Source organism: Drosophila tropicalis, unplaced genomic scaffold (assembly GCF_018151085.1).
Source record: "Drosophila tropicalis isolate 14030-0801.00 unplaced genomic scaffold, ASM1815108v1 contig_393, whole genome shotgun sequence".
Classification (NCBI taxonomy): domain Eukaryota; kingdom Metazoa; phylum Arthropoda; class Insecta; order Diptera; family Drosophilidae; genus Drosophila; species Drosophila tropicalis.
In genome coordinates this window covers 2347594-2369309 of record NW_027172855.1, presented here as the reverse complement: position 1 = coordinate 2369309, position 21716 = coordinate 2347594, and the positions used below count along the sequence as shown (strand labels likewise).

The window sequence follows — 21716 nt, the reverse complement described above, 5'->3', positions numbered from 1 at the left end:
TGCACTGTGGTCAAGCATTCTTGTTTTACATACACTTGAACTGGATTTCGCTTAATTAAATTCCTTTTATACTGAAACGTGCCGACAAAAGTTTCATAAATATACACGTTTATTGACGCGAATGAGTCTTTTTTATAAAGAGTTGTGTTACTCACCGCTGTGCCACTAGCCTAGTAAGTGAATGTAATCTCTGTAGGGCATCCAATGGCAGTTGTTGCATTTTATTTCCTGAGATGTCTAATGTCATTAGAGAGTGTGTCATCGTACTGAAAAGCGTAGTAACAAAACAGAAATGAGTGTGTGTGGAAAGTGAGATATAGAGAGAGAGATAGAGGGAAATGGTTATCAAAATTATATAATGGTTAAAGTTTTCACTAAACTTTTGCAACTATCAACAGTTTCCGCTGCTGCTTGTTGGCTCGCCTCCCCTTTGGAACCGTCCTTTGGTTGTATTGCCACCCCTTTGCAAATTGACGTGCTGCCTGCCTTTTGACATATCCTAACACACAAGTCAGAAAACAAATATTTAAACTTAATTAACGCGTCGCAGTCCGACCCAAGCGACTCCGAAAACCCCATTTTCCAGCTAACCACCAAACCACCACCAAACACCCACCCAAAGCTGGCTAACATTAATAGTTATACACACGCACTACAAAAACAAACACACATATATAAAACACACTCACACACACACAAAAGAGCGAAAGAGAGCGAGAGAGTGGCATAGAGGGGTGTAGCTTGGGAGCGACCTCAATTATGAAAACCACGAGGTTTTCCAAACAAGGCTTCAGCCTCCTTCACCTTGTTGTTCTTGCCGTTTATGTGACGAAGAATCAAACGCAAAACCAAATTTTTGTGGCTCCTTTTTACTCTGACTGCCATTCTGTATTACTCCTCTTTCTCATCCCCATCTTTCTCTTCTGTCTTGCTCTCCTTTCTCTCCAGTCTCCATGTTGGGTTGGCGGCTCTCTTCGGTTGGTGTTTTGGTTTGCCATTTGCCGGTAGTTGTTCTGGTTGTAGCCTTTGTTGTTGTTTTTCTTGTGGTCGGTAGTTTAAGTTGCGTGTGTGCGTTTTGCTCTCTTTCTAAGTGTGTATGCGTCTGTGTGCGTGTGTGTGTGTTGTTGTGCACGTGTATGTGTTGGGGTTTTGTCATCAAAAGGTTCCTAGTAAATAAAGGCAACGTTTGGATGTACTCGACCATATAAACCGAGGGTTGTCTCATAAGTAATTAAAATTATAACAAAAATTTTTGTTTTTTTGTGGTCTTTGAAATAGTTTTTGATGGATCTTGAAAGGGTTAAATTTTAGCTACAAACATGGGCGTAGGCGTAGGCATGGGCGTCAACCAAAAACTATTTTCAACTTTAATAACATTACAGAGATAGGTAAATATTGTATTTAGGTCAAAATGGTAAACGTGAAAAGTTAAGAACTTTGCTTTTATTCACATTCACTGAACAACGTTTTTCTTGCTTTAATTGTTGAGTAACACAAAAATAAGTTGACTCCTTTAAAGTTCTCATAGAGGTCAGTTTTTTCTTCAATATTAATTAAACTAGCTTTGACTGTATAATGATTGGATTGCTTGGTTCCAAAGGAGAATCCTCAAAGATGTCCTCCTATGTTCATCAATTCGAGTTTCAAATCATGTCCGTTAAAATGATTTTTACACAGAACATGTTTAAATTATTGTGTTATAAATGAAATAATTCCGTAAATTCCAATACATTAAAATGTTCCTTTAAGTTGGATAGTTAAATGGATTTTAATAATAAATACTACATTTTTATTATATATTTAGTTGTCCTTTAATAACTTACAATAATATAAAAGTTAAAGATTAACATTGATCACTTCAACAAAACAAAAATTTAGAGTTTTTTCAGAGGATTAATTATACATTTTATATGAAAAATATAATAAATATAAATATCTCGTTTAACTAAAATTAATATAGGGAATTTTCTATCTCCCTCTTGAACATATGTGTTATGAAAGAGTATGGGTATATACATATATAATTTTGCAGCCCTCGTTTGTATAGTTTGTATATATATCCACTCTATATATAGGGGCAATCAGAAATGTGCGCATTTAACGGCACTTTGCAACTGAAACACGCAAGAAATACGCAACATAACAAACAAAAAATAAAACTGAAACCTCACGCACATCTACCTTAACACACACATAACACTCTCACATATAGAGAGAGCGAGAGAGAGAGGGGAGAGAGTTAAACTTATAAATACATATGCTATACGTACATACTTATGTATATAATTTAGCAACATTGCATTGTAAATTATTAATTAACAATTTTTGAAATACATAAGTATTTGAATATTTATGAGAAAGTTTTTACATATTAAAACACTCACACACATCAACATGCTCACATACATAACATAAATATGTTCATATTTGGCTTCGTGTACTCAACTATGCCGTATCATTTGCCTTAACAGGATGAATGCAAATTCTTGATGTAATTAACAACAAAAATGTTGCAATTAGGTAAATTGTAACTTTAGCTAGCTACAGAATATCATATTTAATTACATATATAGAAAAGTTTTTGCAAACCATAAATCGTCACTGATGTCTATATTACATACAATTTCCATGTTGTGTAATATTTTTGCTCATTCAAACTTGGTTAGATTAAACTTGTTTATTCTTTTTTAATCAGTCAAGATATAACCATACGAAATGCATCAAAACTTTGCTGATTAACAGATGCCATAGAAATGATGTGTGTCAGATTACGTTGCATAGTGCAAGGGGCAGAAAGCAGTAATGTTGATTGCCACATAGTTATGTGTGTGTCGATACCCTTTTATCTTAATTCATTTGCCAAAATATTTTTACAAAGTCGATGGGAATCGTTTTTGCTAAGATATTAAAGATAAATGGATGGCGAATATATTCAAAGTTATTAATTGCCCTGGCTGAAGTAGGGTATTTAAGAGTCGATAAGCTCACCATGTAAGTTGGGAAAAGTTTTTTAAACCACATTTGCCAGGTTTGTGAACATTAATTAGTTTGATTTAAGTTCTTAATGTCGAGAGACTGTCTTTTCTCGCTGGTTTTTTCTCTCACTTTCAAACTCATTCTATTTACTTTGCTGTGCGCACAAAACCGTTAACGGGCATCCATTTAACTTTCCCCAAAACGTACTCTGTGTATAAAAGTGGGCCGAATGTGGTAAGTGGGCGGGGGCGGTCTTATGGTCGGAATGGGCGTGAACTGGCCTGCATTGGTATGGGTTTGCTCTTTGTGCTCGTTAAAAAATTTCGCGTTTCATTTCATACCAACACAAAAAGAAATAAAATCAACAACAACAAGAAGCAAAAAACTCATGGCTGCCAAATGCGGTCTACTCACTCACAGACGTTAAGTGAGAGAGAGAGAGCGAGAGAAATGTATAAGAAGAGAAGGAGGTGAGACGCCGGTAAACTGGAAGTCACAGTACCAGTCATACGTTTGATGCGCTGAACGTGTGTGGGTGTGTGTATGTGTGTGTTGTAAGTGTGTTTGTACTGTCATAAAAAAACGGCTGACGAAATATATACTTATGTATTCACTGTACTACAGTCTGCACAACATGCATATTTTTCCACAGAGTATTCCATTTCGAAAAGGGTGGTCTAATGACTATGTGGAACAAAAATAATGGGAAAAGTATGGAGAATATGTGTGTGAGGGTGTGTATGTGTGAGGGCATATCAGAAATGAAGAGTCCTTTATTTCTTGGATGTAAAAAAAACTTAAGCACTCAGAAGCACATGTTTAACGAAAATTTTTCTCTTACTGCATTTAATAATAATAATATTAAGCAAATAAATAAACACTAACTATTTCAAGAAAGATAAGCTTTTCCAGAGTACAAACTATTAGCTATTATCGTCGAAGCTCTTTGCTCTACTCCATTAATTCGATATCATACACTTTGCACAACTAAATACACTTGCATATATGCCTTAAGGTTTCTCATCAGCTTAAAGTCAGGTGACTCTATTCGTACTCGTTATTCTTTTAATAACATTGGATTTGTTTTGGATATACCCTTGAAGCTTTTAAACGTTATGGCAACATTTTTTATTAAAGTTTTAGTTCTTAACTAGTTTAAGCGTTGAAGACTTGCATGTTGATGCAAAGCTTGAGTTTGAAAAATATAATAAATAATTCTATAAAATGTTTTCAAAACTCTTCTATACTTAAGAAGATAATTACAAATAAGAAACAGCTATCGAAATGTTAGTGATTTTGTTTTGGCGAACTTTACTTTAAAATGTTGTAATACAATATATTTATTTTGTGTAAAAAGTGTATCTTTTGCATCGGCGTCTATAAAAATAATTTCTTGCACTCTTTTGTGATTATTTACACTCAAACAAATAGCGCTTGAAAGTTTTTTCTGGGCTTCTTTTTTTTCCGCGTTTCATGCGTGGTTTGAGTGTGTATATGAATGTGTGTGAGTTTGCATTTCCCGCTTGCATTTTCAGCCTGAGTGCCCTTGCCAGGACCCTCCCCTCTAGAGTCGATCCCCTGCTACCGCACCCGCTCCCTTTGTTAAACTTAATTTTACGCCTTTTTTACAACTTGCAGGTTTATTGTATGTTTGTAAAAATTTATAGTATACAAAGCCCCTACCGCAAAGCGGGTCATTCATATGAACACACACACGCAAAACCCAAACGCATGTGTGTATCTGTGTGTGTATGTAAATATGCAACATCAGTATCATGGCTCAGCACTTTTACCATCATTTGCTATTTTGGGCACAACTCACCTGAAACTACGTTCGGAAATATCCTGAAGTTCATTGTCGATTAGCTTGAGTGTCTTTAGTCGTAGGCCCTGAAATGTTTCATCATCGACACTCTGCAGATGTGTGTTGGACATTTCGATATAGCGCACGCTGCTATGCATGAACTCTGTGAAAGAAAAAGAGCAGAGATGGAAATCAAGTTGGATATATTGGATATGGTCCTAACCGCCTCAAAGTGATGGCCATAACAGTTTGCCCCGCCCAACACTCTGACCATTTCCCATTCCCCCTGCCAAAGTTGCCATCAGTTCATCATTCAAATTGATTTTAAACGGCATTTCGAAACGCTTCCCCATAAACGGGACGCATTCTGCTCTTCGGTCTCTAACGATGATGGCTTTTGTTTTGGCAGTTTTGATCGTCGGCGCGTTAAAGCAAATGGGTCATCAGCGAACCACCAGACAATGGACTGACTAGAAGAACAACTTCCCCCCATTGGCCCAGGCATTTGATTTTTATGCGCGTTTTCCGTCAGGGCAAAGGACAGAGACACACACCGACCTACCAAGAGCAATTTAGAAACGCCACTTTATATATATTGGCATAGACAACAGAGGCAACATCCAAAATCGACATCGACATCTTGATGGACTCAACAAGCAGCTCAAGAGCTGAACTCGACTGGACTGGACTAGAGGGGACAATTTATTAAATTTTTATCGAGGTTTGTAAAAAATTGATTTAGCCAGTTGAACAAATACTTAATAGAGTAAACTCTCATGTGATTGTTGGGGTACTATTGAGTAAATTGTTGAAATAATGAGAAAAAATTTCTAAAATATCCCAAAAAGTATGCTACAAAAGATTAATTTCAGAAAAGTATAGACTAAGCTAAAAAAGTCTAACCACTAAAATCAGGATAGTTTTGTTATTAGAAAAGCAAGCAAAGAAACGCAAATCAATCAAAATAGAAAACACTTCAAAAATAAAAGGGAAATTTTTCATGTGGATCAGTTTGAGTTGATTAAGTAACCTAAATCTGTATTAAGGACTTTATTGTCAAACCACAGAAAGTAATAATATGTGAATAAATAGTTATATAAAGTGTTAAAGTAAAAAAAAACAACTTTTTTTTGATTTCAAGTAACACCGATTACCGTGTAATTTAATAGACTTTTTTCTTTTTGGTTTTTTCTTTTTATTTTAACTGCCTTTGCACACATCAAGTTGATATTTAATTATTTTGCCATTCAGTTTGAAATTGCATTTGTGTGGGTTTGTCTTTTGCATGATTTTATTTTAAAAACGTTCATGGCCAAATCAATCCCAACAATTCATTCTCACTAAAGCTTTTCACTTTGACTTTTCCGCTACACGCAGAGCAAATGTATCCATGAGATACAGATACGAGCCACATGCATATTGTATTTGTCCATTTGTGTTTATGTGGCAGGCTGTAGGCAGACAAAAACAGGCTGCTAACTAAAAATATATATTCCAACACCGCCAACAAAACCTTACCCAAGCCCCAGCAAACAAAACCGAACCCGAAAAAAAAAAAAAAGTAGGAATGACAATTCAGAAGGAAACAAAAATACCAAAAAAGAAAAAAGTAAAACAAAAACCAAAAATGACGTGAAAAATAGAAGAAATTTTTCAATTAAAAGCGAAAAGTGCATTTTCATGTTGCACGTCAGTCTCGCTCTGCCGCAGCACTTTTTTTTGCCGCCTCCAAAAACAAGGAGGGGCCACGCCACTCGAACAAAAATGTGTTGTATCCTGTTGTATCTATAAAAGACAGAGAGAAAGAGAGAGCGAGCAGTCGGGGGGACATTCTTAAGGTAAGGTCAGGCCATAATTTAAGTTGACAACCATGACATGGAAATTCCCTTTGGACAGCAGCCATCCTTATAATCAGGCTAAAACACATGGTCATATCCGATTATGTGTGTGAGTGTGTGTATATGACTGAATGTGTTTGTGAGAGAGAATGTGAGGGGTGTATTTTTCTGTATGTATGTATGTACATATGTGCCATGAGTACCAATTCCAGGCAAAAACCCGCCTTGGGTAACCTATTCCTTTGAGGGCTTAGGGCTCAGTGTATTCCAAGGACTACTTCTGGTTCTTGTTTAATTAACACATGCTCAACGAATCGTAATTTAATTGCTGCGTTGATGTTTCCCTCGGGCGGTTTTCGAGTCACTGCAATTGAAGGACATTACAAAATGGGGAACGTTGAGCCAGACCAAGAACCTGAGCAAAAGAAGTGTCAAAAAAAATTCCATTTTGAGGCTGACAGAGTTTTTCATTAATTTTCTCTCTGACAGATTTTTAAATCTTTGGAACCCTTTGGGACTTTTGAAGCGTTGCGAACTAGTTGTTGGAAGTAAAATGAAGACAAAGTAAATGCAAGTGCAAAAGAAAAATCGATTTTCTCACGATAGTTCAACAAAACAAAAAATAATAATAAAGTTGAAATATATATATGTATATATAAAACAAAAGCAACTTTAATAAACACATTGAGGTAAATCGCAATTTACATGTTGTTAAAAGATATAAACCATTATTCTATATAACGATTAATTCTAGTTCAATCCGATTTCAAACTCCATGTTCAACTTTTGTGAACATGTTTTCAATTGATAAAGCTTAGGCCTGTGTCTAACAATAACGACTGCTAATTGGTAAAATCAATGGCAGGAACTACATGAATTCAGTGTGTAGTAATGCAGAAGCATTTCAATTGTTAGAGCCTTTCACTTTGCCACTCAGGGGCATGTACAATGTAAGCCAAAGGCGCTGATTGTTTCCTACATCGCCTCCACCACAAGGAACTAATGTTGAAAAGACGCGGATGAAATGGAGGAGATACACTTTAATAGAGAAAGTAAGTACATTAATAAAGACGACGGTAAACAATTATAATATCCAAGTTAATACCAGAAGAGAGATAACGTTATGAATAAGTTAATTCAATTCAATGTTCAATCTGAAATTTTGATTATGATAATATATGTACGTATGTATTCATGTAGATAGGTAAATGCAGCTGGTGGATATATCATAATGTTCGAATGCTACTCCCTACCACGTCCACCCAGGATATAATTCAACTATGAACCTTGCGGCTGTTCATATACATACATAAATATCAGACCGCAAGTAACTTCTACAATAACAAACAGTTGTATATATATATACACACACACACATATATGAGCACCGAGAACAGCTTACATCTTAATTACATATCGCATATTAATACAATATTAATCATACGCCCTGTTGACACGCGTGCTTTGACCAAAGAAGGAACGTGTCCACTGCCCAGCCAGAGTAAACTGTAATATATAAACTATATGTGTACGGGTGTGTGTGTGTGTGTGTGCATATCTAAGATGGCTGTTTGTTTGTTTGTGTGGGTTTCTGCTGCTGCTGCTGTGTTTTGTTATAAGTGTACAAACCAACACAACATATGGCGTTAATAAACTTCTAGCCATTGCCCCCGCAGCCCTATAACAGTGGGTCACAAACACTGGAAATAAAGTAGCAGCTACTCCCCCTATACCCCCACATTGTCCATTGTACGTTGTTGGCTTGACTATTTTATGGCCTCAAGTCAATTCTCTGACAAATGCCAAGCATATTTATTTATTTACTCTTCGTTAGCCCTCCCTTCGTCTGCTTATTCTAGCGAGCCATCATTTCACTCCTTGCTGTGCTGTCGTTTTGCGTCACTTGCCAAGTGTTTATTCAACTTGGCCAACATGCCAAGCAAAAAAAAAACACAAAAAGTCTATATAAACAATATAAACAAAATGGAGGGGCAGAGAGCGAACAACAGTAAAAGTTAGACGAAGATGGACACAGGCATGCCAAGATGCTAAATTAACTTTCGTCTCAGCTTTATATAAATAGACCAAACCAGCACATAAAATTGCAAAACTTTACACAAATATACATATGTGCATGTAAATATTCATATGTACTTGAAATTTCTCACATATAAAAAAATGCTCTAGGCAAACTTTGCACAATAATAAAAAAAAAAAAAAGAAAACAGCAACACAATATTAATATTTACTTTTGTGTATTAATTAAATTCAATTATTTATTCATTATCAAAAAACAAAGAGAAAAAAATACATTTGTTCAATATGAATTTCATGACAAATAAACAATTAAATCAAATATGTCTAAAATACATAATAAATCAATTTAAGCGTGCGAAATTAATAAAGTATGCTAAAATTAAATGATAAATTTACAAGGTCTTTAACGAAACTCAACTCAGTCGGCTCTTTAAAATCGGCTTTAAAAACACAAACAACTTTTGTATAGTCCCATTAATATAGCTTAAGAGGAATATAATTGTAGTACAATATATAAATACTAACAAAAAACCCCTATAAAAACCAAAAAATATGGAATTCTTTTTTAAAGTCAGTCAGAAAAACTAATAAAATACTGAAAAATATTTTATTGCTAATTGTATTGCTGAAACCAATTCGTTCACTTCAACACTATCCCATTTAAACAATCGACATTCTTTTATTTAAAAAAAAAAATATTTATATATGTATATAAATATTCAAAGAAATGTCAACTTGAATGCAGAAATTTATATTTTCAATTTTCTTGACGACACAACGCACAACGAGATTGCATTGAAGGAATGTTGCAGTCGGCAAACTTTTGGCAATTAGCAATTCTAATGTGCAAACAGAGCGACAAAGATGGCGAAACACATAAAAACAGTGAGAGAGAGAGATAAAGGGAGATAGACGAAAAAACACTTTGCTTGACAGGCTGGCTAATTGCGTGCCACTCTACCCTGCATGGCTCCATCACCACCTCTTCTTCTGTCCCATGCTTGTCCACTTCTGTCAGCATGTGGTCCTGAATCGAAATGCAACCAACGTGTACTATACGCAAAAATACACAAAAATATGCATGAGGGATGTATGAGGAGTGAGGAGGCATCTCCAGGGATGCCAAACGACAACTTAAAAAAATTCATTAAAAATTCCCCAAAAATTGTACACACACACACACAAGCAACACATGCATATGTATGTCTGTATGGAATACTGACAGAAAAACATATGCATCATTCTGTTTCTATTTCTACATCTCACTTTGTGTGTCTGTGTGTGCTAAATTTAAACTTAAAATTTCTATTGTAAAAATCCAAGTCAAAAAATGTGCACTTTAGATTTATTTTGAATGTTTTCATGTCCTTTTCTCTCTCCATTTTGAACATTTTCACGCTTGCTCAGCAAGAGGCCTGTTAAGAGGGGGCCAGAAACATTCTTCGTTCGATTCATTCGTTGGCAATTTTCATGCCGAAACTATTTTCCCAACGATGAGGACGACAACGATGGCCGTTTTGCAGCACACATGCCGCACGTTTCCTGTGTCCTGCCATCCTGTTTCTCATTTTCCTTTCCTTTTTTGTTTGCAACACTCTCGTCGATTGGGTATAGTTCGTTTGATTAAAAGTTGGTAGCTAGTAAATGGATAAGCCTTGAGAATTGGTACAGCCAGTTTATAAGTTTTATCAATGCAATAAAACTATAAAGTTTGGTACGCATAAAAACTCTTGACTTGGCCAAATTATTCAACTGCAAGCCAAAGACTTTAAATTAACATTTTACAATCATAAGACATCTAAAGGCTTATTAATGCTTTAAACCAAAATTTAAAAAGTGTATTTAAGCTTCGTATTGATCAAAAGAAATCTCCCATATTGTTTTTGTTGGTTGACTGCTGCTGCAGGACACAAACTATATGGATATAAATGAATTCAGCTCGACTACCAACCCATACATCCTATTACACTGCCTTTAGTGCCTTTCCTGAATGCTTGGGCAAAACAATAATTTAGCTGACGTAATCTTCATCAACACACACATACAGACACATAAGAACATTCACACACGCACACACACACACACACACACACAAACTCTCTTGTATTAGAGACTTCAGGACTTTTGCTGTGGCAAAGAAAAAGGTAGCCTTTAGGCTGTTGCTTTGCTAAATAATAGGAAATTGTTAGAGAATTTCATATATGAACGTATAATACATATCATTCTAAGTGACTTTCTTATCGTAATATTGAAAGCTGCAAATTTAAAGCAAATTAATGTTGATTTAAAACTTTGAACATTTTAATGTCTTAAATTTCAAAATGATCTAAATATCTACTTAAGAAGTAGAACTTGGCCTTGGGAAACATACTTTAAATTTAAGATACACATTAAGTAACGGTTTTTCCTATAGACCGATAAACACAACTTGCTCTTAAGGTGAGCTTATATTTAGTTTAAAGTCAATTAAAATAAGTATGTAGATAAAAAACTTCTGGCAATATGCTCGTATAATTATACGATGAATTCCATTTTTGTCATTAACAGAATATACCTATATTGGCCGTAACTTCTAGCATTTTAACTTCTAATTAAAAGACTTTAAAGCAACTTGACTAAAGATAGTTAAAAAAAAGTTAGATTTTGTCGGTGTATTGTCTTTTGGATGAAAATATTGTTTAGAAATCTCTTAAAATTGCATATTCACGTGAAAGAAAGCACTAAAGCCGAGAGCATTTCATTTTGGCGCAAAGATGTTAAACCGTCTTTTTTACCTACTGAAACTCTTGTCCATAAGCCCGACCTGTCTTAAATTTTCATCACTTTTTCATATAAAAACAGTTACCAAAATATTAGCCAATTCTTCACAGATGTGATCAGCTTTTCGAATTGAGTAATGCCAACATTCATCAGAAAGCCAATAAAAATTCTCATGATACAAAACTTTGTAAGACATATTAGTTTTTGTTTTTTTTTTTTTTACTTTTGGACAGCCAATGCAGATGCAATTTAAAAATTTTTCAAAAAAGAAAATCGGTGGATAAATTACCAATGCGGAAGAGTCACAAACCGAAATGGGGAGAAAGGGGGAATGAAAAGAAACCCAAAAATAAGAAGAGCCAACAGCAAGTCCAAAAAAAGCCAAGTCAAAGTTTTCAATAGTAGCTGCCTCTCCTATATCTCACTGACTTTCTCTCTGCCCCAGACTATCTATCTGCATATCCTTCCTTGTTGTCATCTCACTCTCTCTTCATCTCTGTCTTTCTCTTTCTCTCTGCATTTGTGTTGCCTGCCGATGTCTGGCCAATTTTTGTGTTTGCCAGTCAACAACTTTGTTTATTATTTTGTGTTATTTTTTTGTTCTTCCTGGTTTTTGGGTTCTTTTTTTTTTTTGCATTTTTCAACTTTATGCGGTAACTTTCAAAGGCGGCGGTGGGCGTGTCAGTCGGTTATTTTTGTTGTTGTTGTCGTTATTTTCATTTTGCAATGGTAATATTTTCGGCACGAGAACCAAGCCACAGCCCAAGCAATGGGAATGAAAATGGAAATGGAAAATGACAATGGAGCACAAAACTTGCCATTCATTACTTAAAAACTACAAAATTAGCGTGGAATTTGCCACAGCAATCGTTAAAAACTTTCTGGGGACGAGGAAAGGGAATGCAACAAAGCGATGGTTCGGTGCGGGAAAGGCGGTGAAAAAACTTTATTTTTACAACTAATTGGCAAACTTAAATATAAGATTTAATTTTGTTGTGGGTAGAGCCCGAGGACAGGGACACAAAACCACACAAAAGCCGTTTGAGTCTTCATTAAAAATGAAGTAAAATCAAATAACAATGTTACGACTATTCAAATACCCTGCGAAAAGTGAATTAAAGCCACATTAATATACATTTTGGCAGTGTCAAACGAAACTCATCAAATGTTCAATTAGAAACCATTTTTTTAATAATTGTCAACTCGAAATTAAACACTGTTTGAACTAATAACAACAAATTCGATTAATTATTTCTTTAAAAAGTAAGGTAAGTAAACTTCTTTCTCATTTGTAAGTATCCTACTCATGATTTAAGTATACCTTGTATACCTCGCATGTTTTACAGGGTGTAATTAATTTTTTTCTTTTGGTTTTTGTTGCCAAGGGGAAAAAGTTGTCATTTTCGGTTTCATGTTTCGTTTCGGTTCAGCACAGTTCAGTTTTGGTGCGGAGCGTTTGCTCGACTTTCAATTTATGACCACCAACTGACGATGAAAATATTTGCCACATAAATAAACGTGCGACAAGTTGCCTAGGACATATTGACAAGGAGGAATGAGAATGAGAAAGCTAAGGGAAAGAAGGTAGATAAAATGGTTGTGGAAGCGGATGGAGCTGTCGCTTACCTGGAAACTTATACAACGCCACCTCGTTGCAATTAATCTCAATCAGCGTGCTTGTCTCGTTGGGCAACCCGGCACACTGGCACATCGAGTTCAATGGACAAGCATAGAGCACATCCTGCTGTTGAGAGCCCAATAAGGCTGCAGATCCTCGACCAACTGCTGGCAATGGCGGTGGACCACGTGCCAATATACGGGCCTGGGTATTTCGACGTAGCCTTTGACCACTACCACCACCTTGTCGGCCACCATGCCCATCTCCATCACTGTCACGACCACCTCCGCCTCCGCCTCCACCATCAAACTGCCAACAGTGGGTTGAGCTGACCAGGCACCAGGATATCAACACTAGATACAGGTGCATGCTGCAAATAGATAACATAGAAAGCATGAGAAAGGTGGAAAAACTAAACAAAAAACTGAAGAGTAAGTGTGACAGAGAATAAAAAGAAAATTCAGATGGTGAAATCTCAAAAAGAAATCCATTAAAACTTCTCGTTTACGTATAGGAGACACCGTTTTGCCTTCACTTGGAATTTGTTTATTTGTTGCTGCTTTGCATAAATCACACGTTAGAAAGCAAATGAAATGGCATAAAATTAACGTTAGCACACACGCATCAAACAAAGTCCCCCAGCCCCATTCTCCTTTACAGTGGTCCGAAAATACTCTTTAGTTAATTAATTTTATCTAAAGCCTGTGATTAAGAACCATGTAAACAACTCTATGCAATAATCTTAGGTTTCATGATGTCAGTGGTCAATTTTGGGATAGCATATTGTAGGTGGAAAAGCTATTTTTCTAATAATAATTGTTTACTAACAATAACAATTGGCATCAACTGATTTCCAGCAATTAGATTGAACCAACTAGGTATAACAACTATATCCTAAGAGGGCAACCTAGGTGTTTCTTACATAGCTTAAAACCTAACCTAATCGTAAACAAATAAATTCAGTAAATTTATTTTCATTTAAGAACATTCAAAGTGTATAATAACTTTAATTGTTCTCCAAATAATGGAAAACTGTTAAAGCAATAGATACCCATAAGAAATCTGGACTCAGTATCGTATACAGAGTCATTTTCTGTAAAACACAAAGTTATTAGCTTTGTTAAAATGCTAGAATTATTATTAGAATGAAGAACTGACCTGTCTGTCCTTTTTGTACTGCTTTTGGTGTAATATTCATACTATGTAATTTACCTTAATCTGGCTTGAAAGCAAGGGTTGATAAGGTGTAGATCCTTTTTAGATCATTATTGGCATAACTTTTAGTGATTAAGTCTCCGCGTGCACTTAGATTCGATGCATCACTTTTTTTTTTTTATTTTTTTTTTTTTTTTTTTTTTTAAAAAAAAATTTTTATTTTAAAAATTTTATTTTTCTTTCAATTAAGTAAACAAATGAATCGTATATTTTTTGTTAAAAGTTTTATTTGGAGTAATAATGAATTTAATTACTTCAGGGAAAACATAGATTTTAATTCGTAATTTAGACCTTTCTGAACTTAACCAATGGTTGGTTACTTAGTTTAGCAGTTTCTTTTATACGAAGGAATTTAAATTATTATATTTTTGAATTTTAATTACTGAAATTTCATTGTGTATATGAAAGCTTATTACCAAGGTATTGAGGTTAATTACCTTCGCTTAAATCATTGTGTGTGGGGGGAAGTGAATTTCCTAAAAGCCTGCGACAACTCATCAAATGAGTCGCAGTCACACACACCACTCACTGTGGCACTTTCTCAAACAATTCCTGCTCACACACATGGCCATGCCTAACCTTTAAAAAATATAGTAAGGAGGACTAAAAAGATACTTTTCCCCTACAACACATAGAGAAATGTGGCATATAAAAATGTTTCATGACGCTAGATGTGTGATGTTTATTTGACACGCCAAAGTATATAATAACAAATAAAAACTTTGGCATACCTAGACGTATTGAGGCCGTATAAGGAGATGATTACTACAAATAGAGAGCTGCTCGGCTTCAATCAATACATATAAAGAATGAATGGACTCGAATTGAATTGAATTGTGTGAGTGCTTGCTAATACTAGGGTGAAAATGTGTGAGTGTGAATGTATATTGCTTCTCATAACTCACAGCATCCAACGAAAAAAGTGCGAATGAATGAAGTATAAAACCGAATGAAAATTTGCTAACACAATTCGAATTCGAACTCATTCGAGTTATAGCTTAAAATTTTGTACAGTCATTCCGTTTGTGTCGTTGAAAAAATTCTCTGACCCATTGGCTTGGTGGAATTTCATGGCCATGTTTTTCCTAAGCCTTTATAAGACAAGTTGCAAAATATTGTGTATTCCAGCCAGCCACAGCACTTCGAGCGAACATTTTCCAACGCTAGGGAAATTTGATTTCAGAAAAGACGTTGTCTTATTTCTAGTAACTGAGAAAATATAAATAAAATTAATTCTTGCATTCCAATATAAAATAGAAATAAATGTAATAAAATATATGCAAAAAAACATAACAGTTTACATTTCATTGGTTTTTGTGTTTTTCTCTCTTTGACTTTTCTAAAATATATAATAAATGAAATGAAAAACTACTTGGCATACCTAGACGTCGATTCGAAACCAACTCGCTTTTCTTTGCCTGTCAGGATTCATTCATTTTTTTGAGTTTTAGCTTTGTGAGTATGGAGGCCTGTGCTAGAGCACTCACCACCATACTTTTCCTCGGACTCGAACTCACTCAACTCATTTTGAGCATTGTCAATTTAATATGGTTTTTTGACTACTCATGCAGCTCTCTAACTACAAATGCGACAAGGACGCCGACGACGACGAGTACGGCCCATTAGCACGATTGTTGAGCTTTAAGACTCCCGGTGGTTTAGATTGTGGGGGATACCTGTGCACATTACGACCGCCCATAAAACTAGAGCCACACAAAAAGAAAAAAAGAAAATGTAAAGGATAAAATGTATAAAAAAATAAAAAAAAAGTCAAACTTAGAGAAAAGTAAGGCACGGCTTTTATTCACTCTCTCTTCAACTCACTCCCTCACATATGTCCCCAACTTATTTAAGTTGGCTCAGAAGTTTTTGGGATAAGTAAAATATATGTTATATATATTAATAAAATATGGCCATAGACTATGGTTTCGATAACAGTAAAAGAGGATTAACTTTGGCTGTCTGGCAACGGTGACTAAACTAAAAGTAAGGCTACTTTTGGCAGATGTAAAAAGTGTGAGAGTCAAGTATTTAACTTTGAAATGCCAAAAATTACTTAAATTGAAGTCTCAAGTTTAAAGTGTGACCAAAGTATGTCAGTTAATTGGTTTTTAAGCAATTCGGTCGGAACATCTGTCAAGTAGTCTACTGTCTTTGACCAAATAAATTTTCTTTTGCTAAAAGTTTTCAAACAGTGAGGAAGCAAATCATTTCGTCATGTCGAATAACAATAATAATTTGCAATCTGGAGGCAGATCTGATAGAAATATTATGAATCTCACTTTGGGTAAGCGAATTTTAAAGAAATTCGAATTTTAAATTAAAGCCACCAATTGCCTTTAGACGAATACTATGATCGCTATGTGGTCCCACCGGCAGGCAGGGGCAATGGATTCATGGCCCAGAATAGACGTCACTATCATCGTACACATTATTTTAGTCCTGGGTATTTCAGAGAGCGTTCATCCCGTCACTCTGTTCCAAAGCCATCGACCTCATCTCAGCAAGATTGTGCTGATGTAGTCGTAGAAAAGGAAGCCAAGGTGGATCAATGCGCCCCAACTGCAGAAGAACCACAAGAATCTATTGGAAAATAATTTCTACAGTTTGACAAGAACTGTCACATTTTGCATTTATTTTTCTTGGATGCTTTTCATAATGTTGGCGTTTTAATAAATTCCACTCATATTCATAAATCTCACTCGCTGTGCCAAATTTCATGCTGTTTTCTTAATCTTTAGCTGTCATTTGCCATATGACGAGTGAGACGAGGCAAAAAAAGCAATCTTCAGCTTCAATTACCGCCCAGCACTTTTACTGATTGTTTTTCATTATGTTGATGGTGACAAATCGAAGTCTTTGACCATGTAAAACAAATGATACATCACACAGTCGACTTGCCCTGGCCACGTTCTGTATTTTTATCAACCTTTATGCACCTTCCTTCCACACATATGTATACACACATACAAATTCACAGTCAGGGACAGAAAGTCAGTCAAGTTAGGATGTTGGTCGACAGATGAACAAGAGGAAGAATATAACGAAACGAAACAACAACAACAACAAAAACGACAACAGAAAAAAAGCAGAAGATAAATATGTCGTAAAAGTTTTTTATTTGCGTTTTATTTTTGATACAGCAAATGACTAACTTGTTGGCTGACAGACAGGCAAACCGACATCGCCTAGAGCCAATGGAAAAAGGGCATGGGCATTATGGCAAATGGTGGAGAGACCGATGTCTGTCACGCACACAAGACCCAAATGCGGGTAGCAAGAGGTAAGACGGGCCGTTGGTGTTACTCAGAACTGAGGTACTATATAATTTGTTTGTTTCTCTTTTTTTAACAACAAAATAATTATGAACGAAAAATGTATTTAAGGTTACACAGATGCGACAACCCGTTAATGGAAAACTATATTTTATTATTATAAAATAATGACTAGAGGCAATAGTTTTCAACATTTCCACATTTTGTGCTAGATGGTGTGTTGTCAATTGGTTTTTATCTCGTATTTTTAAGAGTAATTAATATACTTAAAATATTATTTATAATGTTCATAAATTAGCATGGGAACTCTTCTCCAACATTGTCAAAAGAAAGGTTTTTTTTAATATATTTCAAAATTTCAAAGCAAATCATTATATCAGTTTAACGGATCGCAGACGTCTTTTTAAACGTAAGTTAAAAAGTTGTAAAGGTTTTCTTCCTTTTTATTGTTCGATAGTTAGATAGTTTAGTTATTGATAAATTGTTTCTTATCGTTCAAGATAAGCAAAATACCTTTTTTCGTTTAAGTGTATAGTAAAAAGGCAAAATACAATACAATGCCCTTGTCCTTCTTCATACTTTTCTCGCTCTCATCATTGCGCCAGCATTAAGAGAGAAAAAGATTGCTACGAAAAGGTCAACAACAGGCACTGGCGACCACAAGTTTTTATTACGCATATAATGCCAACGATTTGCCAGCAAAGAAGTTGGCTCGGATATGGCTTGGGTGGAGTTGCTCCAGTGTTTTTATACTTTTAATTTTTTATGCCGGTGACACAGTGACATGAAATGTCAACGAGCTGCAAAAACAAACAGCAGTAGAAGCAGCAGCAACAAAACCAGTAGCCGTCTACCCAAAAGTCCTGGACTGAAGTCCTGCCAGCCAGCATAAATATGATGAACGTCCGTTGGGGATGTCGACTGTTACTAGTTGCCTGACGCAAAACACCAGTGGCAGAATTCTCCTGCTTCTGCTTCTGTTTCTGCTTCGAGTGCTTCTCTACTCCTGGAGCAAAAAGAGAAAAATTGTGGAAAAACGTAGCATACATTTGGGAGCCGTTGGCTGAGCTCTCCCGCTCTCTGTCTCGCTCTTTCTCTCCTGGTTGTGTCGAAAATTTGCGAGTTTGTGCGATAATAACATATGTAAGTTGCTTCCCTGCTTGCGTGTGAATATTCGAGTCTATGGCATGGGCAGGGTTTTAAATTTAGCCCATAAGCTGCCGGCAAAGAAAAACGAACTGTGGGGTTATATAATATTTTAAAGCCGCCGCTCAGACCGAGATCAGAACTTTAAATGAACTTAGCGCAGAACTCTGGGCGTAAAATATATTTAGCGCAGTCAAACATGAAAAAGGAGATGGATCAGTGTGTGCGTGTGTGTGTGGTGTGGTGTGTGTGTGTGTACCTGGATGTAGGCGTAAAGTGAGTGGGTTACTTACAGGATACATTTGAGTTAATCGCCAGCAAGTCAATTAACAATGTGCAAAGTTCACGTAAATTGTTTACCCTTGTGGTTAGACTAGAGGGAAACTACAATTTTTTTCTGTATATATGTTTATGCAAGCAGTTTGTTTGTCCTACAATGGATAATAACTCTGAGCTATTTTTAGTTTTCACCCAATTTGTGGTTTTTTCGATCAAATTTTGAAGTGTTGATTTGATAGTTGAACTAATTTAAATATGAGAAAAGCGAAATGAACAATTAATTTAATATTCCACAATTCAACCGCAAACCAAATAAATTGCATAATCCTTTAATTCAAAAAAGGTAACCGGATGTCGCTTACACAAACAAATAATATAATTGTTTCAAATGAGTGAACTAAATGTGAATGTACAATGCCAATCTATCTATGTATGTATATACATACAAAGTGTATACATATTGAATAAGACAGCTTTTTAATGCCATGGTAATTGTTGTTAAGGAGGTGGTCTGTTTGATTTCTCTGATAATTAAATTTGATTTGCAGCTAATTAAACGAAAGACGGTTAGACCAGAAAAGGTAAGCTGACCCTGTTAATTTATACCTGGAATTCATATATACATAGGTATAAGTATCTTACCCCTCACTAACTAAAACAAAAAGTTGTACATATTTGTAGAAATACATACAGCCACAAGGCAGTTCGATCATTTTTGAAAAGTGACTCAATTGAAAAGTGTAAGATGTTTAAATAATTAACATCCTTAAACTAAAAGTTGATATTGTATTTAACTGCAGTCACCGGTAGATGAGTTGACTGAGTGGCCCAGCAACTGGCAACTGAATCACGGGGATCCGGGTTCGAATTCTTTAGTTATTGTCTGAGTCGATGTTCACAAATATATGTATATCTCTCTCAAACTCTCAAACAATTACCACCCTTACACAAACAAGAACAACAAATTTTGTCATAGCTGCCACTCGCTTAATTTCTTACTAATTGTAAGATTTTTCAAAAGATTTTCCACTTTTCATCATTGTGAAGTTGGATTCTTGGCTTTCTAGAAACCTTTTTCAAGTACAAGACTAACAATTCATTGTCGTGTGAATTTCTTTTTTTCTCTTAAATTTCACTTTGAACTCTTTCAATTTGCAATCAGCTGCCACATATCATCATTCACATGTGTAAAAAAAGAAAGAAATAATCTAGTGAAAATAGGACACAAAGAAAACTATTTATCTTCTTGGCATTTCTCTGCACTCCATTGGGATGCTTATGGAACCATTAGCGGAATGGCTAACTTGTAGATACATTCATCTTGGGCTCGGCTTTAAAACCTTAACCCACTAACATCAACCACCCACTCTAAACGTGAGAGATTCAAACAAGCATATGAATTCCAATGCATGGCATAAATCACTGGCAACACTCTCAGTTCATTCAAGTGTCGTTTATCGTTTTTGCTATTTTGGCAAACGCCTTACGTGAACTGCTTCGTTTTCGCATTGGTCATAAATATGCCAATTTGGCAGCGAATACCAAACTTTAACCCTTGCGTCTGTTACCAGGTGGAGAAGGTGAAGCCAAGAAATTCAAACTTCACTTGTCGCTCGCTTGGCAATCAGCTTCGTCTGTCGGTCCGTCACTTAGACGGAGGCGAGTCAACGAGTCAGCATACTGAACAATAAAAATAAAATTTATTGCACAAAGTTTATGGCAAAGCAATAAATGTATCTTTTCTTCTGTTTTTGGTTTTTTGTTGTTGTTGTTGTCAGAGTATCCTTAACCATAAATATGCACCCATTCGCACCTAAGAGGGGGTTATGGCCACATGTGGTGCTCCTGCTGCTTATATTGTACATATAGTTGCCTGCTGCTAAAATTATTATGTTGTTGGCTTCCCACCGACATCCCCTCTCTGCCGCCAATCAGTGCTTTTTTTTTTTGGGGGAGGGATAGAGCGACGAACCCTTGATTCGGAATCCCATAAAGTTGTCGAGTTGGCGTTACTGTTGCTGTGATAGTTACCGTTTATATGGCTGGCAATTGCCGCATCATTAATCTTACTCACGGAAACGGCGCTTAGGTCAAAGTTTTTGAGTTTGGGTAATTTATCTTCGAGTTGCCGCAATTATGTGCCAAGGGAAAAAACGAAAAATTCAACAAAAAAAAAAAAAAAGAAAGCAAAAAATCCGGTACAACTTGCCACCCGCACCTGAACTTGAAATGCTGATGGCAGACTTTCATCAGCGAATCCAAAAAAGAAGAGAAGAAGAAAACAAAATTCTCACCGCTTCTTTGGCGGGTTTTCGCGCTGGTTGTAATAATTCTTTCGCCTTAATAATTTAGCAGCAATTTCGCGCCCAAGGCACTAAAATTAAATTGAACTGTTTACAAACACATGAATTGCTTATGAACAATGCGACGCCAAACTATGCATAGACCGCAAAATGGTTGGCGATGTGAGGCGGTATGCGTGTGAGCCGGGTCGAAGAGGCGTGGCATCAAGGCAGCAATTTGTTTGAGGTGAAGTGTGTGTGTGTGTGTGTGTGTGTGTGTGTGTGTGTGTGTGTGTGTATGGTTATCAAGCAAATGACAGTGCACAAATGAAACGAATGATGACCAAGCAACCCGATCATAAGCCTGGCTTGCACACTGCCACAAAAATTAAAACAATATCGAAGGTCTATCTTTAAGACGTCAAGGGGTAAACAAAATTTAGCTACCTTTCTACTTTTAACGAGCCCTTTAAAAAAGTATGACCT

The 21716-nt window shown here is 35.8% G+C and overlaps 1 protein-coding gene across 1 annotated transcript in view; it reads right to left on the bottom strand.

The window, feature by feature from the left end:
* Window positions 1-21716, bottom strand: part of LOC137572949 (chaoptin) — a 46226-nt gene that overhangs the window by 5828 nt on the left and 18682 nt on the right. Inside the window, 3 exon segments of the mRNA XM_068284803.1 lie at window positions 156-266; window positions 4799-4943; window positions 13042-13403. Of these exon segments, the coding sequence (XP_068140904.1) occupies window positions 156-266; window positions 4799-4943; window positions 13042-13402 (617 nt within the window). The 5' untranslated portion in view covers window position 13403.